Source organism: Leucoraja erinacea, chromosome 28, assembly GCF_028641065.1.
Source record: "Leucoraja erinacea ecotype New England chromosome 28, Leri_hhj_1, whole genome shotgun sequence".
In the NCBI taxonomy this organism is placed as follows: domain Eukaryota; kingdom Metazoa; phylum Chordata; class Chondrichthyes; order Rajiformes; family Rajidae; genus Leucoraja; species Leucoraja erinaceus.
Window position 1 is genome coordinate 2,358,195 of NC_073404.1, and position 13,905 is coordinate 2,372,099.

General features: G+C 45.7%; 1 protein-coding gene across 3 annotated transcripts in view; it reads left to right on the forward strand.

Annotated features, from left to right (window-relative positions):
* The window catches only part of LOC129710507 (integrin alpha-E-like), a 103,241-nt gene extending 95,034 nt beyond the window's left edge, over nucleotides 1-8,207 (forward strand). For all 3 annotated transcript variants that reach the window (XM_055657505.1, XM_055657503.1, XM_055657504.1), the window contains 5 exons: nucleotides 107-199; nucleotides 1,749-1,856; nucleotides 3,337-3,441; nucleotides 5,874-5,984; nucleotides 7,871-8,207. In XM_055657505.1, coding sequence (XP_055513480.1) covers nucleotides 107-199; nucleotides 1,749-1,856; nucleotides 3,337-3,441; nucleotides 5,874-5,984; nucleotides 7,871-7,924 — 471 coding nt within the window. In that variant the 3' untranslated portion in view covers nucleotides 7,925-8,207. The remainder of the gene's footprint in view (nucleotides 1-106; nucleotides 200-1,748; nucleotides 1,857-3,336; nucleotides 3,442-5,873; nucleotides 5,985-7,870) is intronic.
* The last annotated feature ends 5,698 nt before the right edge of the window (nucleotides 8,208-13,905 follow it).

A 13,905-nucleotide genomic window follows, 5' to 3' on the forward strand; every position in this document is an offset into this window, starting at 1 on the left:
AATATTATTTTATTATGTCAAGAATTTTCTCTCAGAGTTTATTGTCTGATGTCAAATACCTGGTTGGCTGAATACCTGGAACTCAAACTATCTGTTCTTTCCACAGGAACGTTTGAGAGCGCAGAAAAATTTGAAAGATTGTTTGGAAGTACGGAATATCAAAAAACATAAAAATTCACAGAAAGGAAAAGATAAATGGGTAACTTTATTTGTTGAATTGCTTACATGTTGTATTCACAATCCAACTAACAGAGTAAAGGGCCTGTCACACTTACGCAATTTTTTCGGCAACTTGCCGGCAACCGTCATGGTCGCAGCAGGTTGTCGAAAATTTTCAACATGTTGAACATCCAGCTACGACCAGAAATTGGTACGACTCTTTGGGCGACTACTCACCACCAAACAGGCGTCACCCCGTGACTATGACGGGTGCCAGTAAGTCGGCGAAAAAAACGCATAAGTGGGACAGGCCCTTAAGGTTGGCAATGTAACCAAACATATTTGGGGGCAACAGGAAACTTGTTTTGCATTCCTATGTTAGGATTGCACCTGTGCTATTTTTTAGACCTTAGAGATACAGCATGGAAACAGGCCCTTCGGCCCACCGAACCCATGCCAAACAGCAATCACCGTATACTAGCACTATCGTACACTTTAGGGACTATTTACAATTTTACCAAAGCCAATTAACCCACAAACCTGTACATCTTTGGAGGGTGGGAGGAAACCGAAGATCTTGGAGAAAACCCAACGCAAGCCACGGGGAGAACGTACAAACTCCGTACGGACAGCACCCGTTGTCAGGGTCGAACAAACCCAACTTCCTTCTGTTAGTTACTTGGAAGATAGACACAAAATGCTGGAGTAACTCAGAGTATCTCTGGCGAAAAGGAATAGGTGATGTTTCGCGACGAGACCCTTCTTCAGACCCAATACGCTACCTATTCCTTTTCTCTAGAGATGCTGCCTGACCCGCTGTGCTACTCCAGCATTTGTTGTCTATCTTTGGTGTAAATCAGCACCTGCAGTTCCTTCCCACACAATGAGTTACTTGGTTTTGTTGACATTGAGTGTAGATTGTTTTTGCAGCACTCTTCAATCAGGGGTGTCCCACCTATGTTCTGTACGTTGATCGCACGTGATTTGGCCAACAACAGTGATGTTGAGAGCAAACGTATAGATGGTTTTGGAGCTGTACTTAGCCACACAGTTGTGGGTGCAAGGAGTGCAGAACAGGGGGCTAAGCACACAGTGTGGGATGGGAGATTGCAACCTTCACGTGGTCTGCCCCGTTTCAACGGATACAATCAACCTGGAGTGCACAATCAAATAAGATCAAATAGAACAAGTTGTCCTACAACTTTAGGCTGTGCATGCCATACACAAGAAGAAGAAGCACACAGTGTAGAGGTGGACCTCTGTTGATGGTCGGTTAGGAAAAGATGGTTAGTTTAGAGATACAACATGGAAACAGACCCTTCAGTCCACGGAGTCCACTCCAATCATCCATCACCCATTCACACTAGTCCCATGTTATCCCAATTTCCTGGCTTTCTACACACTAGGGACAATTTGGATAGGCCAATTCACCTGCAAACCTGCATGTCTTTGGGATGTGGAAGGAAACTGGAGCACGCGGAGGAAACCCACACGGGCACAGGGAAAATGTACAAACCCTGCACAGACAGCACCCGAGGTCAGGTCATGTGAATTTATGAATTACATCTTAATACTTTGACTTTTCTTAGGACTGTGACATGGAAGAATGTGAATGCCTGTATTTTGAGTGTATGCTTACTGCCTCAAAACAAGATATCATTGTAACGGCAAACTTAATAAAGGACAATCTAAAAAAGGTAATTGTTTAATTTTTAACAATAACAAGTACTTAGTCCCATATTTCCTCACCAGCTTCATCACGGCTTTTAATATCATGCGAAGTGTGGAGCCTTTGGCCCTCTCATATTGGACCCAATGTTGGGCCCTCTAGCATCAATGGCCAATGGTCTCCTTATTGTCACGTGTACCTGGTACAGTGATGTATATTTTTGCATTCAGATCTGCAAGACTATCTGTGTACATAGTGTAAGCACAATCACCCTAGTTAGTGCAGTGTGGCACACAGCAGCCCACCAAGTCCATATGCAAGAGGTGGCATTTTTCCCCTACTTTACAGTCCCAGCTGCAGCTGGTCCCGTGAACCGTCGTCCCTCTCCACGCACGGACCTCTTCAGCCCTCGTTCCCCGGGCAGAGCCTCCCGCAGCCGACCTCGAGGGCGCGGAAGGTAAGACCCTCCGCTTCCCCTCACTGGGCCCTTTGTCCAGCGTCCGCCAGAGTTTCCCACTCTGTCCACCCCATCCCTGAATCCCGGTCTACGGGGCGAGCGAGCGGAGGCCGGGCTCAGCGGCCGACCCCCACCGAGCCGACCGGGCCTCAGGCGGCAGCAGGGCCACCAGCGGCCCTGTCCATCATCGGGCTCCAGCCCTGCTTCCCGCCTTCCTCCTCTCCAGTGTGAGCCCAGGCCGAGCTTGGCGGAAACCTCTCCAGGCCTGTACTTGTTGCCGGGGCCAGTGAGCCACGGCTCACCAGGAGGTAACCTTCATCCATGCAGCTTGCCGGGTGTTTCACCGGCGTCCCTCTTGCTCACTGACCTCTCTCGTCGCTCTCACGGGGCTGATCGCCAGAGCCGTATGGAGTTGTGTGGAGCTTGTCCCGATATCGCGCGGGGATCCGAAAAACTGACCGTGCTTAAAAATTCCGCGCGGCAACGGCCTGCCGGCCTGCAGCCGCCTCAACGCCGTGTCACTCACTTGACCTCCGCGCGGCTCCCGCTTCTGGTTAGGTCGCGCTTGCCGCATGCAGGTCGCATGCTCGTGGGACCGGCCCTTTAGGTCGTGCTTGCAGGTCGCATGCTCGTGGGACCGACCCTTTAGGTCGCGCTTGCCGCTTGCAGGTCGCATGCTCGTGGGACCGGCCCTTTAGGTCGTGCTTGCAGGTCGCATGCTCGTGGGACCGACCCTTTAGGTCGCGCTTGCCGCTTGCAGGTCGCATGCTCGTGGGACCGGCCCTTAACTTTCATCCCCCCCAAAGTGCAAGACCTCACACTTGCTCAGATTAACGTCCATCTGCCATTTCTCTGTCCATTTCTGTAGCTGATCTATATCCGCAGTGGGTTTGGTAATTACTTCAAAGAAAATTCAATCTTCATACCATTGGGTTGCAAGCTATCCAATATGCAAATCAGCTTGTAGTCCCCAAATTGTTTAAATTCTGGAAGACTTTATTTGAATTCTCAGTAGATTGACTTTTTAATAACGTTATCTTTCCCTTAAAAGCTCATCCAGGAGAAGGCTGATATTGTTGTCTCAGGAAGTGTCGTATTTGATAGAAACCTCTATCAACAATCGCATGATGCTGAAGACCAAGGTCATAATGTCGAGGTAAAGCACAAAATCTACTCTCCATAATATTGTGTTCAATTCCACGCTAATATAGCAACAGATGATGCTGATGATAGAGGACCCAGCATGGGGGGACTGCCGTGGGGGGTGGGGGAACAAAGGAGGACATGGTATGGGATACTTTGCAACTTTACATACCTTGGGTCCACAAAACAAAGAATATCATTGTGAGTAGTCATTCATTCAGATGTCTTGTTGAGGATGAGGTCATACTTCTTCACCCTAACCAACCTCAATCTGGATAGAAGGAATGGGTGACGTTTCGGGTCGAGACCCTTCTTCAGACTGAGAGTCAAGGAAGAGGGAGACAGAGATAAGGAAGTGTAAAGTGTGAAAATGAGAAATCAAAGGGGATGGAGATCAAGGAAAATATAAAATAGACCATTGTTAGCTAGAAGAAGGAAACAACGAAGCATATGAAGCTATGATGTATACGGGGCAATGGATCAATTCCACGGACTCACTTGTCACTGCCACCAAAAACATAAAATCACGAGTCAAAGATAACTGCAAATTAACTAGTTCGTACATAATTTTGTCCATGTGTTCATAGCTTTATTGTCTTTGGATCAAAATTCTGAAATTACTTGCATTCTGCCTAGAGAGAAATGGTTTGTAAGCCGAGTAAACAGAACAAGCAGAACAGTGGAATTTATAGCTAAGTTGAGCAAAACAGCACTGAAACAGGCTTTTCGGCCCAGCGAGTCTACGCCGACCAGCAATCACCCCGTACACTAGCACTATCCTATACACTAGAGGCAAATTACAATTTTACCAAAGCCAATTGACCGACGAGCCTGCACGTCTTTGGAGTGTGGGAGGAAACTGGAGCACCCGGAGAAAACCCACACAGGGAAAATGTAAAAACTCCATATAGACAGCACCCTTGGTCAGGATCGAACCCGGGTCTCTGGCGCTGTAAGGCAGCAACTCTACCGCTGCGCCACCGTGCATCCAGTGATCTATTTATATGCCACGTGTATAATTCAAAGCTTTAATTAATAGAGTTCTATGATACAATTCCCAACAATAAGACATGGTTGAAGGAAGGCAGGGCTGGCAGCTCAATATATCCAGGGTTTAGAGTTTTCAGAAGCAGAAACAAGGGCAGTCATGGTGGCGCAGCGGTAGAGTTGCTGCCTTGAAGCGAATGCAGCGCTGGAGACCCGGGAGCAATGCCGACTACGGGTGCTGTCTGTACGGAGTTTGTACATTCTCCCCGTGACTTGCGTGGGTTTTCTCCGAGATCTTCGGTTTCCTCCCACACTCCAAAAAAGATACAAAATGCTGGAGTAACCAAGCAGATCAGGCAGCAAATCCGGAAAATATATTTAGATGACATTTGGGGTCGTGACCCTTCTACAGACTGATTAGGTGGTTGGGGGGTGGGGGGGGGGGAGTGGGGGGAACGGGGTATAGAAGGGAAGATAGGCCTAGTTGGTGGGATCCCGTTGGAGGAGGTTCATGTTGGGCAAATGTTTAATTTAGTTTTATAGTTAAATATATATTTTGTTAAATCATTTTTGAAGTTTTATTTAAATCAACATCTACTCCTTTTTAAACTTCTTTGAATATGAGTAATACGGTCTCAGGTCGGGCTGCCAGTTACAGCTGGATTGTCTATAGAATAGTTTCAGAACAAAGGCCTCCGTTTTCTTGGCAGGCACACAAGAACAAATGATTGGTGAGGCTGCAGGGCAAATGTAGATGTGTATGTAGAAAGGAACTGCAGATGCTGGTTTATACTGAAGATAAACACAAACAGCTGGAGTAACTCAGCGGGCCAGGCAGCATCTCTGGAGAAAAAGGATGGATGACATTTCTGGTCGGGACCCTTCTTGAGATTCAAGAAGGTCTGAAGAAAGGTCCCGACCGGAAACATCGCCCATCCGTTTTCTCCAGAGATGGTGCCTGACCTGCTGAGCAGTTCGTGTCTATCTTCGGGCAAGTGTGTAGACATTAGGTCATGTTGAGCGTGATATTTATGAAGGACCTCTCCAGTGTTACAATGTAGAACTGGGCAAGAGGCCAGGGAACATCAGAACAGACCCTTATCCAGAGACTCTGAAGGGGAACACAACAAATCCTGGGAAACCTTGATCTTGGTCTCTTTTTGTTTTCAAAACAGCCAATCAGTTTAAAGTTTCATTTGCCTTAAAAACATAGCCAGCAGTTACTGACTCGTGTTTAGGAAAGAACTCCTGATGCTGGAAAAATCGAAGGTAGACAAATATGCTGGAGAAACTCAGCGGGTGAAGCAGCATCTATGGAGAGAAGTAATTGGCGACGTTTTGGGTCTCGACCCGAAACATGGCCAATTCCTTCGCTCCATCGATGCTGCCTCACCCGCTGAGTTTCTCCAGCATATTTGTCTACCAGTCACTGACTCATGTTGGTTCTTCTCCATTCAGATATACGTGAACGTTGTAAATGTTCCAGTTTTTAATGCTATCCCGTTGGTTGCTGGGAGCACAGTTGGTGGAATCCTGCTCCTTCTTCTGGTGATTTTCATCCTCTACAAAGTAAGTACAACTATTGATATTCACCTGTGCAGGAGCAGAGACAAACTTCACTTAGTTTATTAATGTCACGTGTCCCCAGGTACAGTTTGCGTGCTATCCAGTCAAAGAAAACTTTAGTCAAAGATCTTTGTTTTAACATCTATGTCACAAAATACCATTTATTCGGAAGGTCCAGGAAGATGAATAGCTGAGAGATTCAAGGTGCTAACCGCTTGGCACGGTGGCGTATGGGTAGAGCTACTGCCTTACAGCGCCAGAGACCCAGCTTCCATCCTGACTACGGGTGCTGTCTGCACGGAGTTTGTACCTTCTCCCTGTGACCTGCGTGGGTTTTCTCCGAGATCTTCGGTTTCCCCCCACACTCCAAAGATGTACAGGTTTGTAGGTTAATTGGCTTAGTGTAAATATAAAATGTAAAATTGTCCTTAGCAAGTGTAGGGTAGTGTTAATGTGCGCGGGTCGCTGGTCGGCGTGGACTCGGAGGGCCGAAGGGCCTGTTTCCACGCTACATCTCTAAACTATTAAAAAAAATGAAGGCTGAAAGATATTTACTCTGATATGAGGATTGGAATATGGAATGAACAGCCAGGTAAAACTCCTACAGAGAGAATGGAAAACAGTTGTATAAAGAATGAACTGTAGGAGCTGACTGTTCACCTCAGCAACTCTGCCTTGTCACAAGACCAAAGCATCCATCCATTTCCATTTCCTCCTGTCCTTCCCTTTATATTCTTGCAATTTTTCTTCCTTGAGTATCTATTAAATTCCCTTTGGAAAGTGACTTACATGTAACCAATACTCTTCCAGATTGTAAGTTCCAAATCATAAATTCCACTGCAAAATAATTTTTATAGAGCTGTATAAACTGCAGACAGACAGTACCCGTATGATGGAACCCGGGTCTCTGGCACTGTAAAGCAGCAACTCTACCATTGAGCCACTGTGCCTCCATCAATTGTTCCTGCATTAGAAACAGTTCCAAGGAGATTCATCAGGGTAATTCCTAGGATGCAATGTTTGGTGCAACTACAAACAATTAAAAAATGATAAACCCATAATCATTACAAAAGTACAATTCAAAAAATATAAATACAACATTTTGTAAATATAATATTCACAAAAATATAACATCTGCAAAAGTGAAAGGTGATCTTATTGAAACATATAAGATCACAGTGGGGCCTGTGAGGATAGATATTGAGATATTTCTATTAGTTGGAGATTTGTGAACAAGGGGACATATTTACAAGATAAGGAGGCAAACACAAAACTGAGCGGTGTTAGAAATTTCTTCACACAGGGCATGGTGTGTCTCTGGGATTTTCTAGCAGAGGGTGTGGAGGCAGGGGCACTGGATATATTTAAAGTGAAGGTAAATCCTTATTTTGGAAGATCACTGGAAGTTAGGGTTGTATGAAACCGACGCAGAAGAGAAATTAGAGGCAAGGGAAGATTAACCATGGATTTTGCTGGTTTACCTTGCACTAAACGTGGTTCCCTTATCATGTATTTACACACTGTAAATGGCTCGATTGTAATCATGTATTGTCTTTCCACTGACTGGTTAGCACGCAACAAAAGCTTTTCACTGTACCTCGGTAGCTGTGACTATAAACGAAACTAAACTAAACTAAGATGAATTGCAGGTATTTTGCACTTTTATCTGGTAAGTTAATATTCCTGTGTTAAAAATGACATGATGCTGATTTGTCATTTCTCCGCTGGGTGCTTGGTGCTGTCGTGGCCAATGTGATCAATCAGTCGCCCACTGCTGACTGCTACTTGTACTGCTATCTAGTTTGAAACATATTTTGACTCAGCCTTCAAATTGTCATCTCCCATCCATGCTGACATTGTCTAATTTCTTCCATTCTCTTGCTGAGCAGTGTGGCTTTTTCAAACGAAGTTACAAGGACAAGATTGAGGAGAAAGAAGAGTGAACAATTAAAATGATGGAAGGTAGACAAAAATGCTGGAAAAACTCAGCGGGTGAGGCAGCATCTATGGAGTGAAGGAATAGGTGAAGTTTCGAGTCGAGGCCCTTCTTCAGACTTTTGGAATGATGATGGAATAATTTTCTGTAAATAGCGATTCATTCAGAGGAAATATTTTTTAACGGAATGTAATGTATTTTGTATTGATTAATCTTTCGTGTGGTAACGCAACAAGTGTAATTGCTGCAGATGTCACAATGATAAAGCCACAGGCAATTTTTCACCAGATCCAGGATTTTGTGAAAGGTATCGTCATTGGTCTGTTATTGTCACGTATGTATACTGAGATATGGATGAGGAGAGGATGTTTCCACCACTGGGAGAGTCTAGGACCAGAGAATTAAAGAACTTTCCTTTAGGAAGGAGATGAGGAGGAATATCTTTTAGTCAGAGGGAGGTGAATCTGTGGAATTCATTGCCACAGATGCTGCCTGTCCCACTGAGTTACTCCAGCATATTCTGTCTATTTCCAAGTCAACGCATATTTTTAAGGCAGAGATTGATAGATTTTACTTCGGAGTCACGTGAGTGATTCCGTGAAGATCCCAGCGCAGTGCGCATGTGCGGCATAATCGCACAGCTGTGCAGAACGCGGCCAGCGGGAGTCGGCAGCTCCCGCATCCAAGGACGTGAGGTAAGTACTTACCTTAATCGGGCCTTGTGGTTTTTTTGCTCCAGGGGGAGCAAAGTAGAGAGGCAGCGGCCCCCGTTTCGACTCCAGCGAAGGAGCCGACAGTGGAGGGGGAAAGGCGCTAACGGGACCGCACACGCTGCGGACCGCTGCAGGGAGCTGCGCTGATGCCGGTCCGCTGAACAGCTGTTTGGTGAACAGCAGCGGACCGGCGGGAAGTTTAAAAACCCGACCGGCAGCCCTGCAGACTCCTGACAAGGAGAATCGCCGCCCGGGAACCGCTACAATGCCGCCTGAAAAACGGCAGGCAGCCTCTACATACAGGTAAGACAAAAATCTTCCCAATTTAACAGGTTCTACAGGAGCCAACTTCCTCCAAAACTGGAACAGGTTGGAGACAGCAAAAATAAGTATGTCTGTCTCCCCAAGCCAGAGGAGGTCATGGAGTTCAACACCTCCAGGAAAAAAGGGGCACTGGCTGAATGCCAAGGGAGCTGACACTCCTACCCCAGTGCTATTGCACTAGCCATCTCCCTTGACGAGGGATTGATGCAACAGCGGAGTTTGAGCTATGCCTCCTCCAATTTATAGCACACCCTTTTGCTCCCTCTTTTGAGGCTAGCTAAGGAGGCCAGGGCTGGGCTGGCTTAAACGCTGGGCAGGCGGACGAGAACAGCAGTATGCCAGGGGAGCAGGATCAGGAAGAGCTACTGGGTGTCGTGGGCCACTACATGGCTCCTCCACGCGACCATCTTCCCAACAAAGCCCTGCAGGAGCAGGCCTTTCTAGAGGCAAATCCGCAGGCAGCTGGGTCAGCAGACTCGCAGACAAGCAGCGAATTCTGAAGCTCCTAACAGAAGGGTCAAGATGTTACCGCCTTTGCTCGTTTTTCCACGGATCATACTCACCTGGCAGGCGAGACGCCATGATCACCAAGGTGGTTCTCCCAGGATGAGACTATCCCGTTGCACTACCAGGGTGCTGACGCCTAAGATGTTCCCAAATTTGGGATACTCGACTGAACAATGGTGCATATAGACCTGCCCGCAACCCCAAATATACGGGGCTATGCAAACCGCTGCTGCGGGAAGAGAGGCAGCTAAACCTGTGCGCCTCATGAGGGCAGGCCATGGAACGAGCAGGACATCGCATCCAACACCCAGCTGGCAGCACCCCTCGGCATCCACCAGCAATATCAAACAAGGACTGGTGAAAGCCTGGCGACCGCTTCACATTACCCCCAAAGTTCTTTTTAGACAGGGGCCCAGAGCGGAGCCGTGGGAAAATGCGCCGCCCCACCGACAGCACCAGCATACCAGCAAACTAGGCCTTCATGAAAAAACAATAAACATGGAGGTAGGTAGTCTGGTTCCTCCCAGTTTACACTAAATAAGGGTGTTCTACTAACTGCGGGGGGGGGGGGGGGGGGGGGGGGGGCATTACACTTGTTGATAAAGCATGGGATGCTGTCACAAATAACTAAAATATACTCAACAGTATTAGAGGATAAAAACGAATTCAAATTGGGCATATTACCGCCAGTTCAGCAATGCGCCCAAAGGGCATTTTCTCCCTCTAAGAAAAGAGAAGTGAGAAGGTCAAGCTGAACTAGAAAGGCTCATTACTAAACGGATCATGGGAGTAAACATGAACCATTGGAATTTGTATCGAATATATTCACCAAAACTACAAAAGATGGTGAATGTAGCATCATCATTGATCTAATATCACTAAATAAATCTGTTGAGTATATATACACTTTAAGATGGAGACGGGTTTTTGTCACTGCCAGACATCTGATCTCCCAAGGATACCTATGGGGAGCATTGATATGGAAGATGCTAACTATCTTATACCCATACACTAGGATCATTATAGATACCTAAAAATTTTTACCTGGATAATGGATATCCCGGTTAGGGCAACCATGGGAGCATAGAGCATTCCCTATGGTCTAACCTCAGCCCTAAACTATTATAAATATTAAAAAAATGGCCATGAAAATATTAAGAAAACAAGCATAATCATGGCATATATTGGATGATATCCTCATATTAGGGGAAACAAAGGAATTAGCTGTGGCAGCAGTTCTAGCTACGAAACAGCTCCCTAAAGCTCTGAGGTTTATCCCACGCCCAGATAAACCAGAATTGAAGCGTTAACTACCAAGGATTATCTGGGCTTCAATAATAATTCCGTCCATATGACTGTTACTTTGCCAAGGTACTTGGGTCACTATAATCAAATCATGAATGTACCCACTGAAGCTATATCACAATTAAGGTGGTGGGCAGACATATATTTGGCATAGTTTTCAGCCCTATTATCATCACCAATCCCAACTTGGTTATTAAAAACCGATGCCAGTACTTTAGGCTGGGGAGCAACTAAACTCCATATCCAGCACAGGTAACAGATGGACCAATTCACAAACATCGTTACTACACATACCGGGCATCAACTACTTGGGATTGGTGATCGCCTATTGGGCTAAAAAGCATATGCATTTCAAATGCAGCACGTACATATGTGGTTACGGATTGATAATACTATGGTGGTGGCTTATATCAACCATATGGGGAGCATAATAATCATTATTGTGCAACAAATTGGTCAAACAAATCTGGCAATGGTGTGTCAAAAGACATTTTAACTATCAGCTGCCTATGTCCTAGGAAGCTAGAACAAAGTGGGAGACACCATGTCACGGGGTAAAATTTATGATTACATTGAATAGATGTCAAACCCAAAATATCTGCTAAAGGTATTAAGCAGTTTGAAAGCCAGATATCAATTTGGTTGCACAAGACGGAATCACCAGTAACCTATGTATGTGACTTAGGAACCAGATTAGAGGCAGCAGCGATAGATGCCTACACGCTGGAAGGGGGAATTTCTGCTTTGCCTTCCTCCCTTCTGCCTCATCAGACGGGCACTTCGCAATACAGATGGGATCTGTCTCCGAGATATTGAACGTGCCCGACCGGCCTACACAGCCATGGTTCCCAGTTCATCACGACACGGTGGGCGAGTCACCTATGGATTTCCCTAGTGGACCATGGTTGCTGACTCAACCCAGTATCAGGCACAAGCCACCCATGCCAGGGAAACATCAAACTCCTGGGTGCAGGTTTTGAATAGACCTTACCAGGGACTGGGATTATCCAAAGGAACCATTACCACCATGTCGGCATCCCTGCGAACAGTCACTAAAAGCTAACATGGGTAAAATACTGCCACGACGCAGGGGACAACGAATTATTCAACCACTGACGTATTGGAGTTCCTGGAACATCTACACCATGACTAAAAGGTGAGTTACAGTGCCGTAAATACAGCATGGAGCGCCTTATCTGCTTATCTAAAACAGCATGTCAGCAGAGCATGGGATCCCATATCTCAGAGAATGGCACCAGCCAGATCCCTCAGCTTGCTCAATCTATGTTAAAAACGCTCATACTTATGGCTCTCGTACACGCTCACAGAGTCCAGTCACTCCATAAGACTAGACTGGATAACATGGTGATTACCCCAGACGCATCACGTTCATATTCTAGGTCTGGTAAAATCTAACTCGCAGGTATATGGGACTAGGCGAGATTATGAGTTCGGCACGGACTAGTAGGGTCGAGATCGCCTGTGTTTTCCGTGCTGTAATCGTTATATGGCTATATGGACCAGGAACGCCCAATTCACTGGTGGGATTCCGGGCCTACCCACCAGAGTCCAGGTTGAGTGTGGTGACCCATCTACTACTATATATAGACACAACCCACAATCTTAGAGGGAGAGGAAAGCCTATGGGTCAACCACAGAAACCCCAAGACGGGGTACGAGCCAAACCACTCCAAGGTGGCTCAAACAGGTACTGAAAGCTGCCGGAATAGATAATAATACATTTTAATCCCATTCCACTAGGGCAGCATTGGTATCAGCGGCTGAACGAATGGACATCCCGGTTGACCACATTCTCAATACGGCAGAATGGTCAAGGGAACGACGTTCAGAACATTTTTTATTATAAACCGTTGAACAACCTGATTTAATTGCAGGAAGAATATTACAAACTGCAATATTAATTTAAGCTCAGGGGAGCTCTTTATGTTGTTATTGTTAACAAATACCTTTCTGTTTCTTGTGAAAGCAGATCCACTGGTTGATTACGATAACACTTCCTCCCTCAAAAACTTCGGCAGTGAGTGAAATAAAAAACTGTTACACGGTTTGAAATCACAGACCTTTGAAGTCTTCACGGAATCACTCACGTGACTCCGAAGTAAAATAGTAAGATTAAACGAGTACTTACCAGTATGAAGTTTGATCTGTATTTTATGAGGAGTTACGGTGAGGTATTACGTGCCCGCCGCTCCCACCCTCAATATATAGATCAAACTAATAAACTGATGTCTCATGATCTTTACTATCTTACTTCAAATATTGTGTCTATCCTGTGATTTCACACCGCTGCTTCGAAGTATGCCGCACATGCGCACTGCGCTGGGATCTTCACGTAATACCTCACCGTAACTCCTCATAAAATACAGATCAAACTTCATACTGGTAAGTACTCGTTTAATCTTACTATTCTTGATTAGTACAGGTGTTAAGGGTTATGGGGAGAAGGCAGGAGAATTGGGTTAGGAGGGAGAGATCGATCGGACATGATTGAATGGCAGAGTAGACTTGCTGGGCCGGTTGGCTTAATTCTGCATCTATCACTTATGAGCTTATGAACTTGTGAGATACAGTGAAGAATTGTTTTGCTATTCAGTTAAATCATCCAATACATGAGTACATCAGAGAGATTGTGTTTAGGAAGGAACTGCAGATGCTAGTTTCAACCAAAGATAGACACAAAAATGCTGGAGTAACTCAGTGGGACAGGCAGCAGCTCCTGCTGAGATACTCTTGGGAGTGTGAGATGAATCCGAAGATCTCGGAGAAAACCCACGCAATTCACGTGGAGAACGTACAAACTCCATACAGACAGCACCCATAGTCGGGATCGAACCCGGGTCTCGGCGCTGCAAACACTGTAAAGCGGCAACTCTACTGTTGCGCCACCAGGCATCACTCAAAAGAGAAAATAAACAGAGTGCAAATTATAGTGCTCCAGCTACAGAGAAAGTGCAGAAGAACAAGTGGAAATACTACTGAAAATACTACACAATAATAAAATCAAGTCTAACCCAAGTACAATAGATAGAGGCAAAAATGGAGACACAGAGTGCAGAATATTGTTCTCATCATTGTAGTGCATCAGTTCCATAGTCTAGTTGTTGATAGGATGGTTCCG